Genomic DNA, 17,324 nt, shown 5'->3' on the forward strand with positions numbered 1-17,324 from the left:
GCTTTCTGGGAAACTAATTAGGGGCAGGGCAATCACTGTGCTGGGGGCTAGCAGGGAGAGCCTGCCTCCGGTCAGGGGGCTGTGGAGGCAAAGGGGTTTGGGGGTGTGATAAAGTTATGAGGGAAAGTGGAGGGATGGGGTTGGAGTGTGGAGGCTTTGAGGTTTTAAGGGGCTGGGTGGGTGTGGGGCTGTGAGGGAGGCTGTGGATGGGGGGGATGTGGGGGGAGGAGGTAACGAGGGGGATTTGGGGCTCAGAGGAATGTCTGGGTGAAAGGGAGTTTATGAGGCAGTACGGGCAGCATCTGGGCTGGGGGATAAGGGTTGAGCCCCTGCCGTTGGGGCTCCTGCCCCTCCCTGGCACCCACAGACCCACCCGCCCCAGCGGTGCCCCTCGCCAGGCGCCCTGACCCAGAGCTGGAAGGAGCCCGGCTGCTCCACCTGCCCCCAGGGTCCCGGCCTCCCCCAGCTGGGCAGTGCCCGCGAGGAGCCCCCGTGCCAGCCGGCAGGAGGGAGAGGGCACTGAGATGTTTCTTTGCTGGGCTCTGGGGTCTCGTGTCCCTGGTGCTGCCTCCGGGCCCCTGGGAGGTGAATGCCGCCGGCGTCTCCAGTCGGACCCCAGGTCGCTCGGTCGCTGGGGACTCTGCAGTGTGTGGGTGGCTCAGCCGTGCTGCGTATTCGGGGTGTTGCGGTGGTGCTGGGAGCCCAGCCAGGGAGCAGGCCCCCTTGCGCCGGGCGCTGCACAGACACAGAACTCGGAGATGGGCCCTGCCCCGAGGAGCTCACACGCCCCGGGCTGTGGGTCGTTCCAGATGCCCTGGCTAGACGGTCCCTGTCTGGGCAGCTGGGGGCGCTAGACAGCGCAGTGAGAGCAGGGGGCGCCCGGCGGCTGGGGGCTCTGGTGGGAACGTTGCTCTCTGGGCTGGCATCACTCTGCCCTCGGTGGCTGCTGCCCCCTTTACGCCTGGTCAGTGCCCAGCCCTGGGTCTTTCTGTCCCCGCCCCATCACAGGCCCTGGGACCCGATACACGGGGGGATGGGGCCAATAGCGCTGGGAAAATAGCGAGAGTCGCACGTGGCCCTGATGATTCTTGTTACAGCTGCAGGTCTGTCGTGGTGGAAGAGAGTCACAGCCTGATTTTCCGGTGCCCGTGACTCACCCAGCAGCTGCAGCTCCTGTCCCACCGTGTCGCCGCTCAGTCCCAGGGACACAGGAGCTGCTGCTGCCCGGGGTGAGTGCGAGGCCGGCTCCCTTTCCAGCTCCCCGCCCTGGGGGAGCGTGCTGCTGCGGGTGGTCGGCGCCCCCGGCTTTGTCAGGGCATTTTTAAATCCCTCTTCCCCCCCTTCCCAACTTTCACTAAACTCACCATGTGTGAGCGGTGCCTAGGAGGGACCACACTGAGAATGCCACGCTCAGGGCAGACTGCAAGAAGCAGGGCAGACACACCCCAAAAACTGGCAGTTTGCTCTAGAATTAGATTCACCCAACCAGTACCAAAGTGAGCGTCTGCAGCCCCCCACTGGTTAACCAGAAGCCAAACACAGCCCCCGTTAGACACCCCAGCCCCTGACTCCCGGCCAGGCAAACAGGGCTCATCTAGGGAGAGGTGACTGAAAACCCAGTTCACCACACAGGAGGTTCTTCCAATCCCAAAGGATCAGACTCTGATGCCCAGGGCAATTCGTATCTCAGATCTTACCCCAGTACCACGCTGTCAGCCAGTCCTTAGTGAGCTAACGGAAGATTTATTAATAAAAGAAGAGAGAGTTATAAATGGTTCATAGATCACGTACATACAAACTCTCCCGATCAGCTCTGTCGCAGCGATGCAATGGACGGCTGGCTGGAAAAGTCTCTCTGGTAACTTCCAAACGAAGTTCAAAATGCTCCTTTTAGTTGTAAATCCACAGTCCAGAGAACTGGAGCAGGAATGAGGCAAATGGAGGGTCTCTGGTGTCTTTTATACCCTCTGCCACGTGCGTGGACATTTACTGTCCCAAGCAAAGCCACAACCCCCGTATATGGAAAGTTACTGACCAAGATGGAGTTCGAGGTCACATGTTCACATCACATGTCCTTACGTGTTTTGCTGAATCACAGGGGTAGCCATTGGCATAGGCACCGACTTCCCCGCTAGCCGGGGGATGCTCGACCCCCCTCTCCTGCCCCAGGCCCCGCCCCCACTCCACCCCTTCCCCCAAGCCCTGCCCCCACTCCACCCCTTCCCCCAAGCCCCTGCCCCACCTCTTCCCACCCCGCCTCTTCCCCTCCTCTTACCGCCTCCTCCCCTGAGTTCGCCCCATCCCCACTCCTCCCAGAGCCTCAGGCACGCCATGAAACAGCTGTTCACAGAAGGCGAGAGGCGGTGGGAGGGAGGGGGAGGAGTAGATCCGAGGGGCTGTGGGTGGGCGAGAGGTGCAGGAGGGCCTGGGGAGGAAGCTTAGGTGCTGGTGGGTGCTGAGCACCCGCTAATTTCTCTCCGTGGGTGCCCCAGCCCCGGAGCACCCTCGGAGTCGGTGCCTATGACCATTGGCTCCCGGCTGTCAGAGGTGTTGTCAGGAAGAGTTTTCTGGAGAGTTGATTCTTCCTAATGGCCCATCAAGCTCGAATGGCCCATTCACAAGGGGCTGGCGAGACGGGATGTGAACTACCTTGGGGGGTGTCATCCCCAGAACAAAACACATCTGAGATCCAAGCACACGGCCAATACTCAGCACTTCAGGCGCAGCGACGGTACCTGGGTTTCACCAGGGCAATCAGACTAGACAGACCGTCACTTTCCCATTGACACCACACGACCGGCTGCGACGCCGGCTGGGCAGGGCTGTTTCTATCTTCCAGGGGCACCTGGTCTCTGCTGGGGACTCCTGCTGCTTCTCTCTGCTCTGTGACCGTCTGGGGGTCCGGGCTGTCACGGGGAGGGGGCTAGAGAGAAGAGCACAAAGGCACTAAGGCCCCTGCCTGGGAATCCTCCCGCACCGTGCGGCCGCTCCCTGCTGGAGAGACCACCTCCCCCCTCAGGCCCAGAGAGCCCCGGGCAGGGCCGGCACCTGCTGTGTCGGGAGCAGACCTGGGGTAACGGGGAGAAATTACCCAGGTAACGTGTCTGGGCAAGATGATAAATCCAGCAGGGCTGGCTCACCTGTCACCTGCAGCTCCCGGCTGCGTCTCTCCAGGGGGGTCTGTAGGGTGACGTGTCCCACCCGGCAGACGTACTCGGCCCCCTGGTCTCTCTGCACCGAGGGGGTGAAGCTGAGTCTTGTCTCCTGCTGGAAGCTTTTCCCGTCCTGTGTGCGGGGACCTCCGGGCTCGATTCTGTACTCGGCAGAGCCCTGCAGGGGAACAGCAGCCCCGGCCCCCCGGCCCCTCCTGAGCCAGGTCACACTCAGCACCCCGGGGAAATGCCCCGTCATGCGGCAGCTCAGGGTGATTTCCTCCCCCGCCGTCACTGACTGGGGTTGGGAGATTTCCGACACCTCCGGGGGCCGCAGGAGACCTGGGGAATGAAACATCCAGAGACAGTTACAGGCCCTGCAAGGGGGAGACGGGTCCATCAGTGATTCCTGCTCATTCCCCATCTGACCCCAGGGAGCCCCCTCACCTGTATCCCCAGCTCTGATCTCTCTCTTGATCGAAGGCCCTTCGGGGCTTTGCTGAACGAACACTAGGATGCTGCGCTCTGGACGGGTCAGTCTCTGGCTGGGGATTCTCCAGACGCTGGTAGCGCTGAACGTGAGATCCGGGTTCTCACTGATTTCTGGGCTCTCGTCTTTCCAGCTCTCTGCCCCGTCACAGCTCCACCGGATCCGGTGAATCCCCCTGGGGTAAAAGTTCTGGATCTGGACGGCAAATGGCACCTCCTCCGGGGGCTCCCACTGCGGTAACACCTGGATCTTGGACACCTGCGGCCGGGCTGGGCAGACAGCAGGAACGTCAGTGACGGGGGCAGTCGGAGGCCGGGGGCTACATGTGACTCTGTGACGCCCCGTCCGTCTCAACCTCGATCCCCAGGGCCGGCGTGTCGTCCCAGCAGGAATTATTTCCCCAGCTTGGAGTGAGCTCCCCGCTGCCTGACCTCCCCCGGCCGAGTGCCAGGCCCTGAGCGTGGGGCTCTGTGACCCCCTCAGATCTGGGGGACTCCCCGCTGCCCAGGAGGAGAGGGGAGCCGGACATGGGCTCGTTCCCACTGGGAGACTCAGGGCTGTGCGGGGCCTGGCCCAGAAGTGGGGAGCAGGGGGAGGGAACAAGGAGCCACCCCCCAGCCCATCCCCCACCCCAGTGAGAGCCCCAGAGACAGCTGCAGCCCCTTCACTTGCGGGAGCCTGGGGCTGCAGCCCCCCAGAGGGAGCAGGGGGAGGTGGGGCTGCCCTCCGAGGGTACATGGCCCCGACTGGCAGGGAGAGGGGAGGGGCTGCACCCGCCAGGGGTGAGGGACTGAGCACTCGGCCCCTGCACAAACTGGGCTCCAGAGTGGGGGGCACGTGAGGGTCAGTGAGGGGCTGATGGGGCCAGAACTGCTCCGATTTCACGGACTGTGTTCGGCCGTTTCCCTTCACCCCCGGAATGGACCAGACGCTCCAGTGACCAGAGATTTCAGACAGAGACACTGACCCGTCACCTGCAGCTCCCGGCTGCGTCTCTCCAGGGGGGTCTGTAGGGCGACGTGTCCCACCCGGCAGACGTACTCAGCCCCCTGGTCTCTCTGCACCGAGGGGGTGAAGCTGAGTCTCGTCTCCTGCTGGAAGCTTTTCCCGTCCTGTGTGCAGGGAGCTCCGGGCTCGATTCTGTACTCGGCAGAGCCCTGCAGGGGAACAGCAGCCCCGGCCCCCCGGCTCCTCCGGAGCCAGGTCACACTCAGCGCCCCGGGGAAATGCCCCGTCATGCGGCAGCTCAGGGTGATTTCCTCCCCCGCCGTCACTGACTCGGGTTGGGAGATTTCCGACACCTCCGGGGGCCGCAGGAGACCTGGGGAATGAAACATCCAGAGACAGTTACAGGCCCCATAAGGGGGAGACGGGGCCTGGGGCGGGGGCTGCTCCCCCCTCACTTCAGACAGGAGATCTGACCCCTCAGTGGGGCTGTGTGACAAAGTGAGGGATTTTCTTGTTTTCTGTGGGGTTTCAATGGTTTGCATGCGGAGGGGGTGGGACTCAGTTTCCTTGGGTGTTACTGGTTTAACGAGGTGAGGGGAGAGGGAGTGTGTTTTGCAGAGGACCAGAGAGAGGACTTGGGGACCCAGCCGATGGCCGGGAGGATGGAGACCCCAGCGACCAGTGACCTGGCGACCTGGTGACCCAGCTGAGGAGACGCAGCCGGTTCTGGCCAGTGGGAGGACAATGGGCTGTAGAGTGAGGACCCAGTGACCCAACCAGCCGGTTCCAGCCAGAGGACAGAAGGGAGGAGAGGAGGCCCCGGTTTACGGCCCTGTTTACCTGGAGAGAAGACAATGGACAGAGGTGGGGCCTGGGACCGGGGATCTCAGATGCCCAGCTGGGAGTAGGGGGGCTCTGGGCTGGAGAGGGGGAGCAGGCAGAGCCCACCTGGATGCAGAGAGACTGGGATGTGCTGGGCTGAGGGAGGCCAGGCCTGAGGCCCTGAGAGTTTCCTGTGCTGTGTTCAACTCTCAATAAACCCTCCTGTTTTACGCTGGCTGAGAGTCACTCCGGTCTAGAGAACAGGGTTACATCAACCCCTTTGGGGGTGGAGGCCCCGGGGGTCCAGAGCGAGTGGACTCCCTGAGGGGGCCCATGGCAGAGACAGACTGTCACGGAGTATTGGGGGACTCAGGGCCCTGCACCCCCGGCTTCCTGCGATTCACCATGACTCTCAGCCAGCCAGTAAAGCAGAAGGTTTATTTGGATGACAGGAATACAGTCCAAGACAGGTCTTGCAGGCACAGACAACAGGGCCCCCCTCAATTAGGTCCAGCTTGGGGTCCCAGGGCATTCCAGCCCACCCCCCTTTGGGGGGTCAGAGCCATCTCTGCCTCCCAGCCATCTCTCCAGCCCGCTTCCAGCACTCTGCCTTCAGCGACCCCTCCCACAGCCTTTGTTCAGTTTCCCGGGCCAAGGTGTCACCTGGCCTCCAACCCCTTCCTGGGTTCTCATGTTACACGCTCAGGTATGTTCCCTCGGGCAGACTCCCATCCCCCGATGCAGACTATCCTAGCCACACTCCCCTGTCAGCATTCACAGACCACAGTAAGAACAGGCCCAGTTCGTCACACAGACGTGCTAAGGCTCAGAGAGGTGCGGCTCCAGAAGGTGGAGGGGCCGGACCCCGAGAGAGAGTGGACCCCCGAGAAGGTCTGTCGCACTGAAAGGGGCACCCCCCACGGACCGCACGGGGCCAAGAGTGGGCACGATCTGTGAGTCCGTGACAGGCTGTTACCGCATAAAATCACCCCATGTGTGACACTGTTACACCCCGACCCATCAGCGTCTCCAGCCGGAAAGGGGGACAAGGAATATTAGCTCCCAAAACTCCTTCATCCCTCAGGGACCCCGCGGGGGGCAGCGATTCCTGCTCATTCCCCGTCTGACCCCAGGGAGCCCCCCTCACCTGTGTCTCTGGCTCTGATCTCTCTCTCGATCGGGGGCTCTCGGGGGCTTTGCTGAACGGACACGGTGACTATAAATTCCGGACGGGTGATTTGGTCACTGGGGATTCTCCAGACACTGGTAGCACTGAACGTGAGATCTGGGTTCTGGCTGATTTCTGGGGTCTCGTCTCTCCAGCTCTCTGCCCCGTCCCAGCTCCACTGGATCCGGTGAATCTCCCTGGGGTAAAAGTTCTGGATCTGGACGGCAAACGGCACCTCCTCCGGGGGCTCCCAGTGCGGTAACACCTGGATCCCGGACACCTGCGGCCGGGCTGGGGGTGGGCAGACAGCAGGAGTGTCAGTGAGAGCAGGGGCTGGGGAGCTGAGGGGATTCACCCCACACTGGGATCCCATAGGGGGAAATCCCGTCCCTGCTCACTGTGTAATTCACAATCCCTTCTCAGATTGTTCTTCCTGCTTCCCATCCCCCTGGGGAACCAGAGACTGGGCAGCGGAGGGGGTGGGGATCTCAGATCTCTGCTTGTTCCCCTCACAACCTCCATCCCCCTCCCATCCGAGCCCCCATCACCGAGGGGAGACTGGGGACGGAATCCGGCCCAGGAACCTCCCTCCCTGCACCCTGGCTCAGCAGGGCAGGGGGGGCAGGTAGAGACCTGAAATCAAAGCAACACCCCACCCCAGACCGGCTCCCCCAGCCCTCACCGGCGACGTCCTCAGCGAGCAGGGAGCAGCCCCAGGCCCCCCAGACCCCGGAGACCGAACTCCTCTCGCCCGGCATCTCCTGACCCCCTCCAGGCCCAGCAACCCTGCTGGCAGGACGGGATCCCCCCCCGGCCATGAGGGGGAACTCAGCCCTGGGGACACTCACCCCACGGCCGGATCTCCCCGGACTCTCGCTGCTCTCGGATCCCGCTGGCCTTGTGGTGGAAGCTGCACCTGACCCGCGCCCCGTCGTCCTGCACCGTGGGGGTGAAGCTCAGGGAGGCCGCGAGGCAGGTCCCTGATCTGTCCTGTAAACAAAGCAATGAGCAGTGAAGTGGCACCTTAAAGACTAACAGATTTATTTGGGAATAAGCTTTCGTGGGTAAAAAACCCACTTCTTCAGATGCCTGGAGTGAAAATTACAGATACAGGCCTAGATATACTGGCACATGAAGAGAAGGGAGTTACCTTACAAGGGGATCTCTCCTCTGTCGCTCTCCAGCGCTGGGGCTGGGGGTGTAACAGCGGCTGGTGCTCAGGCCCCTCCCCAGCCTCGCTGACCCCGTCTGTCCCAATCACCGTCCTGTCCTCTCCGTGTATCCGCTCCCACGTCACAGCCATGTCCTCGGGGAACGTCCCCTCCATGGAGCAGCTCAGGGTCACCTCCTGTCCCAGGAGACACCGCGCCGGCCCCAGCACCTCGGAGACGGAGTAGGGGGCTCCCATACCTGGGGTCAGAGCGACACAGGGGGTCAGTGGGGGGGGAGTCTGGGCGACGCGTCCGGCCGGAGTTTGGGGCCGGGAACGTCATGGACCCAGAGCAGCCGGTGTGAGAAGCGGCTTCGTGCTGCCCCCAGCTGCCTGGGAGAGCGGCCAAGCGAGCTGTGGGGAGGCGCGGTGGGAGAAGGACAGAGACACCCCCCGGCCCGTAACTCTAGTGGGCGGAGAACGGCAGCCCCCACGCTGGGCACAGGGCGGGGGGGTCACTGGAGGGGGTGCTGGGAGCAGGTTCCCTGGCCCCTGCTGAGCTGGAGATAGGGGCACTGCCCGTCCCCCCCCCCCCGCCCACACTGCGGTGTCTGCGACCTCTGGGGAGACACTGGTGCTGTGAATCTCTCAGGGCCAGGGCTGGCCCCAGACAGGCCCAGAGGCACGTGCTCCCCGCCCCTGTGGTCCCAGCCCCCCAGGAGCCGGGGGGGTGATTGGCTGCCCTGGCCCAGGGAGGTGGGGCTGGAAGTTCCTCCCAGAGGTGACACGTGGGGCAGTCACTGTCCCCTCTTTACATTGTGCCCCCCAGTATCAGGAGGGGCGAGTCGTCTGCTGCGGGGGGCTCAGTCTGCAGAGACCCCCCTGGGGTGTCCCTGTTTGTGTCCCTGTCCCCTCAGCCTCCCCAGACTCTGCTCCCTCTGGGGCCACGCAGCCCCCCACCCCCCACTGGCCAATGGCACCGTCCCCCCGTTACCTTCCCGCCTCCTCCTCCTCCTCCAGCAGGAAATGGCAGCTGCAGCTCCCCCTGCGACCAGGATCCCCACGGTCGCCCCGATCGCGGCGCTGGTGTGATCCGCTCCGGTTCTTGGGACTAGAAGGAGAGAAAGTCAGACCCGGTGTGATGGTGCATCCCATAAGGCTTCATGGGGATATGCTTATGAATGTATATATGATATAACTGGAGTATGCTGTATGCTACATATGCCACGTGACATATCTCTGCAAAGGGTATGATCTACTGAATACATTCCTCCTATTTGTATGCATGTGTCATTTTTGTACTTGAAGTTATGAATATTGGCTGTGTACTTGCTTGATTTTTAAGAATCCTTTGTAAAGCATTTGTCAGCTTCTTGAGAAAGGAATGTGCAAGTTAAGTGCCCAATCAAGAAGCACTTAAGGGACAATGGATCCTGGGAGGCTCCAATCCACATAAGAAGGCTACATGAGGACATTCAAGGTAGCATGTGAACCATGGCTGCTGCCTGTAAAAACGGAGTCATGCATGGACATGTGACTTGCCCATGTGACTTCAAAACTCCATCTTGGAGCTGGACTTTGCATAGGAGAGAGGAGGGGGTCTCCCCCACAAGATAAAGTCTATTTAAACCCAGAGGAGACCCCTCCATTTTGTCTTCAGCTGGCTAAAGAGAGAGCCTCTCCAGCCCAAGGATACCTGAACAGGGCCGCCCAGAGGATTCAGGGGGCCTGGGGCAAAGCAATTTTGGGGGCCCCTTCCATAAAAAAAAGTTGCAATACTATATTCTCGTGGGGGCCCCTCTGGGGCCCAGGCTGCCCCCCCCCCCCCCCCCCCGGGCGGCCCTGTACCTGAAAGGAACTGGAACAAAGGACAATAACCATGGGGGTGTGAGTAATTGCTGGACCCGGACTAGGAGGCTAGGCTGTAAAAGGGAGCATTCTGGAACACCTCTGAGGGTGAAGTTTTATCTGTATTCAGTTTTCTTACTGTATTAGGCATAGACTTGCGTGTTCTATTTTATTTTGCTTGGTAATTCACTTTGTTCTGTCGCCTATTACTTGGAACCACTTAAATCCTACTTTCTGTATTTAATAAAAAAACTTTTTACTTATTAATTAACTCAGAGTATGTGTTAATACCTGGGGGGCAAACAGCTGTGCATATCTCTCTATCAGTGTTATAGAGGGCGAACAATTTATGAGTTTACCCTGCATAAGCTTTGGGTAGAACAGATTTATTTGGGTTTAGACCCCACTGGGAGTTGGGCATCTGAGTATTAAAGACAAGAACACTACTGTGAGCTGCTTTCAGTTAAGTCTGCAGCTTTGGGGCATGTGGTTCAGACCCTGGGTCTGTGTTGGAGCAGATGGGCATCTGGCTCATCAAGACAGGGTGCTGGGGTCCCAGGCTGGCAGGGAAAGCAGGAGCAGAAGTAGTCTTGGTACATCAGTTGGCAGCCCCAAGGGGGTTTCTGTGATCCAACCCTCACACCTGGCTCACGGCACCTCCCTGTGAGGCGCGGTGCCCTCCCCGCGCTCCCCCACCCGCCAGGGGGTGCAGGACGGAGGCGCAGGGCTGCCTGGGGTTGCTGGGCCTGGCCCTTTACAGTTTATTTTGTCAGGCAGAATTACAGCCTTGTTCTGTCCCCAACCCGGGGCCTGCGGAGTGTGTGTGTGTGTGTGTGTGTGTGTGTGTGTGTGTGTGTGTGTGTGTGTAGGAAAAGCTGGGGGGGCGGTCAGAGGGTGCCGGATGTGACGAAGTGGGGGGTTGTCTTGTTTTCGGTGGGGTTTCAATGGTTTGCATGCGGAGGGGGTGGGACTCAATTTCCCTGGGTGATACTGGTTTAACGAGGGGAGGGGAGAGGGAGTTTGTTTTGCAGAGGACTGGAGAGGGAACTTGGGACCCCAGCCAATGGCCTGGAGGATGGATACCCCAGCGACCGGTGACCTGAGACCCCGACCCGGAGACCCAGCTCAGGAGTTGCAGCTGGTTCTGGCCAGTGGGAGGACAATGGGCTGCAGAGTGAGGACCCAGTGACCCAACCAGCCGGTTCCAGCCAGAGGACAGAAGCGAGGAGAGGAGGCCCCGGTTTACAACCCTGTTTCCCTGGAGAGAAGACAATGGACAGAGGCGGGGCCTGGGGCCGGTGATCTCAGATGCCCAGCGGGGAAGCAGGGGGGCTCTGGGCTGGAGACGGGGAGCAGGCAGAGCCCACCTGGATGCAGAGAGACTGGGGTGTGCTGGGCTGAGGGAGGCCAGGCCTGAGGCCCTGAGAGTTTCCTGTGCTGTGTTCAACTCTCAATAAACCTCCTGTTTTATGCTGGCTGAGAGTCACTCCGGTCTAGAGAACAGGGCGGGGGGGGGGCATCGTCCCCTTCCGGGGTGGAGGCTCTGGGGGCCCAGAGCGAGTGGACTCCCTGGGGGGCCCACGACAGAGACAGACGTGCTAAGGCTCAGAGAGGTGCGGCTCCAGGAGGTGGAGGGGCCTGACCTCAGGAGAGAGTGGACCCCCGAGAAGGGCTGCCGCACTGAAAGGGGCACCCCCCACGGACCGCACGGGGCCAAGAGTGGGCACAATTTGTGAGTCCGTGACACCGGCTGCCTGGCATTTCTGTTATAAAGCCACAGTCAGATCTGAGCCCTCCTCCGGCCTCCCGCCGCCCCCCACTACTGTACTGGCCCCCTTCAGCCCTGGGGGCACCAGCATCCCATCCTCCACCCTCAATATTCCCCCATACCAGCATGGGTCTCTGCTGGGGTCCCATGTCAGACTCAACTGACTAACATCCAGCTGGGAGCCCAACACCCCTCACCTGTGACATCCAGGGGGAACTCCTCCCGCAGGGGCTGGGCCAGAGCCGCGTGGGTGACACGGCAGGAGAAGATGCTGCCGGAGTCGCTCGCAGTGGGGGTGAAGGTGTGGGTCAGGGTCAGGTTAAAGGTCCCGTCTGGGTTCCTCTGGGGGGCAGAGCGGGTGGCGTTGGTCAGAACCCGCCCGTCTCTCAGCCACGTGACGGTGACGTCCCCGGGGTAGAATCCCCACACGTGGCAGGGGAAGGAGGTCGCTGCGTCTATCCCGGCCGATCGCCGGGGGATGGAGAGTCTGGGAGCAGCTGGAATGAGAGAGACGGTCCTGGGGCCGTGTCTGGATGTATACATGATAATTTGGGGTTAACCCCATGTAACGATGCTGACTTTGGCACTCTCAGAAGTGTCCCACCAATGTGGAGAAAGTAGATAAGGAAAAGTTATTTACTTATTCCCATAATACAAGAACTAGGAGTCAAATGAAATTAATAGGCAGCAGGTATAAAACAAATAAAAGGAAGTTCTTCCTCACATAGCGCACAGGCAACCTGTGGAACTCCTTGCCTGAGGAGGTTGTGAAGGCTAGGACTATAACAGCGTTTAAAAGAGAACTGGATAAATTCATGGGGGTTAAGTCCATTAATGGCTATTAGCCAGGATGGGTAAGGAATGGTGTCCCTAGCCTCTGTTTGTCAGAGGGTGGAGATGGATGGCAGGAGAGAGATCACTTGATCATTACCTGTTAGGTTCACTCCCTCTGGGGCACCTGGCATTGGCCACTGTCGGTAGACAGGATACTGGGCTGGATGGACCTTTGGTCTGACCCCAGTATGGCCTTTCTTATGTTCTTAATTCAGACAAATTGCTTAGAGCAGGGCAGTTACAGCCCAAATCTGGGGTCCTTTGCACACCAAGGCACCAAACCAGCCAAACAGAGAAGACTTTGGTCTCACCCCACTGGCTAACCGCAAGTCACACAAGCAATTCCCTCAGACACTCCAGTTTCCCAGTATCACCACCAGTGCCACTCGTTATGGGGACGAATGGTTATGAAAACCAATACCCCAGTAAAAGAAAAATGGTTCTCTTGATCCCAAAGGACCAAACCCCAGACCCAGGTCAATGTACAAATCAGATCTTACCCACAAATCACGCTGTTGCCAATCCTTTAGAATCTAAAATCTAAAGGTTTATTCATAAAAGGAAAAAGACAGAGATGAGAGTTAGAATTGGTTAAATGGAATCAATTACATACAGTAATGGCAAAGTTCTTGGTTCAGGCTTGCAGCCGGGATGGAATAAACTGCAGGTTCAAATCAAGTCTCTGGAATACATCCCCCGCTGGGATGGGTCATTCAGTCCTTTGTTCAAAGCTTCAGCTTGTAGCAAAGTTCCTCCAGAGGTGAGAAGCAGGAGTGAAGACAAGATGGAGAAGATGCAGCAGCTTTTTATAGTCTCTTGTCATGTGGTCTCTGGTTTCTTTGTCCCAAGGACACTATCCAGCACATGGCTGGACACCTCCGAGTTCGGTCCCTAGGCCTGTCCCTGCCTTGCTGAGTCACCAGGTGTATCTGCTTCTCTCAATGGGTCAGTTGTGTAGCTGATGGTCCTCAATGGGCCATCAAGCAGGCTAGGCAGAGCTAATCTCAGCTTGTCTGGGGTGTCACCCAGAAGCAGAGCACAAGTGTGAACTACAGACAGTGTAGAGCCAATATTTATAACTTTAAATACAAAATTGATACACACACAGAGAGCATCATCATAACCAGCAAACCATAACCTTGTCTTAGACACCTTATTTGACCCCCTTTATACAAGTTTTGGTGCCACTACAGGACCTTGGTTGTAAAAATGATCTATACGGTCCCAGTTTGTAAATAACTTCACACCCCATGAGTAAATCTGAGTGCAAATTACACAGATATACCCATGTCCTGCCAGCAATAATTCAGTATTGTTCTGGTGCACAAAACACCATGGGTCACCTGTGAGGTTTTAATCCAGTAGGATGTCACGGGGTACTCAGGCGATGCCCTGGAACTGCTTCCTACAAAGCCAGTCGGGACTTTGGGGAGTCTCCTCTCTGTGAGCAGACTGTCACCAGGGCAAGGAGCTCACATGGCTTCACCTTCCTGGGTCTGACCTCGGAGCATTCAGCATATGCCCCTCCGTGCACTTTCCACAGTGAGTCCGTCCAGGCGGGGTCCTGGGGGAGCCAGAGGGTCCTGCACCCCCACTTCGCAGTCAGACGTGACTCTCAGCCAGCCGGGGACACAGACGGTTTATTAGCCGACGGGAACACGGCGTAGGGCAGAGCTTGTTAGCACAGAAATCAGTGACTTTCAGCCAAGTCCATCTTGGGGGGAGGGGAGCCCAGAACCAGGGCTCTGCCTCCCCCCGCACAAGCCCCAAGCCAGCTGAGACCGACTCGCTTCCAGCTGCCCGGCCCCTGCCGGCCCGTTGCTCCTCCTCTGTCCTGGGCCAAGAGTCACCTGGTCGCATCCCCCCCTGGGTCTCAGGTTACGAAGGGGCCACAGCATCCCTGCAGGCAGCTGGAGCAGCCCCCGCAAGTCACCCCCCCTTATTCCCACATAAGACTCACATAGGCTCACATACAACATAAGGAAAAATCCCCACTACCTCACACATGTAGGAAGGCGCGTCAGACACGGTGACTGAGGTGCGTGGTACAGAAGGTGTCAGTGCCGGGCAGGGCAGGAGGGGGCTGGGTTACAATTTCCCCGGCTCACATCTCTTAGGAGCAGGAAGCGAGTGGGCAGCAGAACCCGGCACTCAGCTGTGTGAGTGCACTTCACGTACCCGTTGGGCAGCTGGATTCCCCTGAAGGAATTACATCTGGGGGCAGGAGTCACAGATTTTACGGCCAGAAAGGACCATTATGATCATCTCGTCTGACCTGCCACATACACAGATCCGAGAGCCCCCCAGTCATTCCCGGCGCCAGCCCGGCACGTCTGGCGGAGCTAGAGAGTGTGTGTTAGAAAGACGTCCCGTCGGTAGTTAGAGACTCGGGAGAACCCACCACTTCCCTCGGTGAGTTGTTCCAGCCTTTGATTCTCCGCCCTGGGAAAGACGTGCACATGGTCTCTAGGCTGAATGGGTCTTGCTTCAACTTCGAGCCACTAGATCTCGTTCTGCCTTTGCCGGCTGGACTAAACAGCTGTCTGCTCTCAGACATCGGTTCCCCAGGCAGGTCCGTAGGGCCTGTGATCACGTCGCCCCTGAACCGGCTCTTGGTTACACCGGTTGGCTGTGCTCACAGGATACGGCCAACAGGGCTGTCAGTCACGGTGCCCGCGGTGAGACCACTGTGGGTCTGACGTGCGCAGGAGGGACTCCTGGCCTGAGGAACACAGGCCTCAGAAACTTGCTTATGGTGATAATTCCTGGGACAGGAACCTGTGTATAGGTAACACAGCTCCGGTGCCTGTGGCCTCGCATCCCTGCTGAAGCATTTGTTAAACATGTCCCTGAGTTCGCAGCAGTCAGGACCCGGATGCACCAGGAGGGTAGCAGGGATTCCGGTCACCCAGAAGAAGGAGAGGGCAGTAGCTAGACAGAGAAACCCCAACAAAACTAAACAGCCTGAGTGTCTTGCTGTAAGAGTTGTTTTCCAGAGCTCAGATCTGCTCAGGAATGTGACTCATCCCATGAGGGGTCAGTAAATACGGATTACACATTTAATTAGTGCCTGTCTAATTCCTCTTGTTTATTGCCAGGCTGCTAGCACTGGTGTACAGGCCACTGCTGAATTTCTTCTCTTTACATCCCTTGGTACCTTGATCCTTTCCATTCCGGTTACCTTGTCTCTGAGCTGTGTCCGAGCACATGAACTGCGTTTGCCCCCTGAGCACCCTCCCCTGGGATGCTAGTTTAAATCTCTCCTGACCACGGGCCTGTCACCCAGCAGATCGGTTCCCCTTCTCCCGAGATGGAGGCAGCCCAAGCCAGGCAGCCTGCTCTCCCCACAGAAGGCCACCCACATGGGCAGAACGTAACGGAGGCGGGTGGAGGCTAAGCCTCCCCAAACCTCACACCGCTGGTGTAGAACTGATGAATGAAATTGTTTTTAATTGTTCACTTTATTAATGTAACTTCATAAGCAAAGTTTTATGAATGAAACAATATTCATTCATAAAACCAGTTACCCCAATAACTGGCTAATTAACAGTTAAGATGCTTGTTAAGAGCCATAGCTGTTCAGTCAGCTGCCTTTGTAAGTTTCACTATCAATCCAATTCCTGCTTAAATCACTGAGACTTGCTCTGTTTCAGAATTGTAACTTCTGTTCACTGTTTGCCCTATTGTAATTCAAACCCCATTTTAAAACGCTTACTCCGTTTTGTAAAAGCTCACTGTTGCAAACCTTCATTGTTGCAAACCCTGCTGTAATCTTATTAGTTTAGGTTAGATGTGTGAATGAGGTATGTATGGATGATGGACTCAACCTCCAGGCCCAGCCTGTCCTGATGAAACAAAGTTCAAACACCAACGGCTGAAGATGTAGACAAGAGCCCTAACAAAGTAAGACGAGTCCACCCGAAAAAAAAAAGAACAAAGGTGCAAATGAAGGAAGATCAAAGATCTAAGCTAAGATCAAAGCCAGGTCCAAGGCTGAAAGTCACTCCTGCAATTGATGGGAGATCAGTCACACTGAACCCAGAGGCAGCGTGACACAGCAAGACCTATAGACTCTGGATTCAAACTAAAGCCTACAAAAAAGGATGGATGATATGGAAAACTTTGGAGGGTAACATTCTGCTGCCAACATGGAAGGGCATCGGTGCGCCCGACAGAGACCCAGCTCGTCCTTGTGCCCGGCTTTCCTGGCCAGTTACCGCCACAAGCTACGAACCCAAACTGCAAACTCAAGCCACAGACTCAAGCTACGTGCAGGACTGGTAACGATGCAGCAGCTGCAGAACATCTGATGGGTGTGTGTGTGTGTGTGTGTGTGTGTGTGTGTGTGTGCGCGCATAGGTATTAGGTATAAGATGTGTGTATAAGGATTAAGATATTAGTTATTGGTCATAAATCAAATTGTTATCATAATAAATGTGGCATCTTTGTCTTGCCCCCTGAAAAGATCCTGTGTAGTTTTGTCTGCATAACACTGGGGAGGGGGACAGTGGCGGATTACCACATGGGCCCATAGGGCCTATGTCCAGAGGCCACAGCCAATTTGGGGTCCCTGAAAAAATCTCCCCCTGCTGTGGCCCCAGGACTGGAGGAGCTTTTCCGGTCTCAGGGCCATGGGGGTGGGGGGCCGGAAAGGAGCAAACGGGGGGCAGGGCCACGGGGGAAAGGCAGAAGGGGTGGGGCCATGGCTGGAAGAGGCGGGGCAGGGGCTAGCCTCCCCAAGGGGAAGCTTCACCCGTCGCCCATGGTGGCCCAGCGCTCTAGGAAACCACCCAGGCTGCACCTCCAGTATCTGCCGGCGTCTCTCCTCTCGCTTGTGGGACAGGAAGGATCTCTGAGAAGGTCACTCGTGCTTTCCTCTTTCAGCTCCTTTCCAGGATACCTGGGGCTCCAGTGATCTGTGAAGGGTTTTCTGAACCCGTGTCATTGTATCATCGCCCAGGGAGCCTTGCCCGAGTCTCCAGACGCCCACCCGGTCCTGCAGTGAGGTGTATGGATGTTGCTCCAGGATAACAGCCTGACGTCCCGCTGGCCTTGTGGCCCCTGCTGAAGTCCTTTTAACACTGAGTCCCTGCTGAGGGCTGTTTGCCTTCTTTGGAGCGTCTCTTGGGCCTGTTTGACCTCCC

General features: G+C 58.1%; 1 protein-coding gene across 10 annotated transcripts in view; it reads right to left on the bottom strand.

Annotated features, from left to right (window-relative positions):
* Positions 1-1,723: 1,723 nt before the first annotated feature.
* The window catches only part of LOC122172980 (uncharacterized), a 187,143-nt gene continuing 171,542 nt past the window's right edge, over positions 1,724-17,324 (bottom strand). For 7 of the 10 annotated variants that reach the window (XM_065594091.1, XM_065594089.1, XM_065594088.1 and 4 more), the window contains 5 exons: positions 6,560-6,871; positions 4,610-4,963; positions 3,600-3,911; positions 3,141-3,494; positions 1,724-2,923 (listed from right to left, as the gene is read on the bottom strand). In XM_065594091.1, the coding sequence (XP_065450163.1) occupies positions 2,910-2,923; positions 3,141-3,494; positions 3,600-3,911; positions 4,610-4,963; positions 6,560-6,871 (1,346 nt within the window). In that variant the 3' untranslated portion in view covers positions 1,724-2,909. The remainder of the gene's footprint in view (positions 2,924-3,140; positions 3,495-3,599; positions 3,912-4,609; positions 4,964-6,559; positions 6,872-17,324) is intronic. The other 3 variants (XM_065594094.1, XM_065594097.1, XM_065594096.1) reach the window with 3 other exon arrangements.

Source organism: Chrysemys picta, chromosome 4 (assembly GCF_011386835.1).
Source record: "Chrysemys picta bellii isolate R12L10 chromosome 4, ASM1138683v2, whole genome shotgun sequence".
In the NCBI taxonomy this organism is placed as follows: Eukaryota; Metazoa; Chordata; order Testudines; family Emydidae; genus Chrysemys; species Chrysemys picta.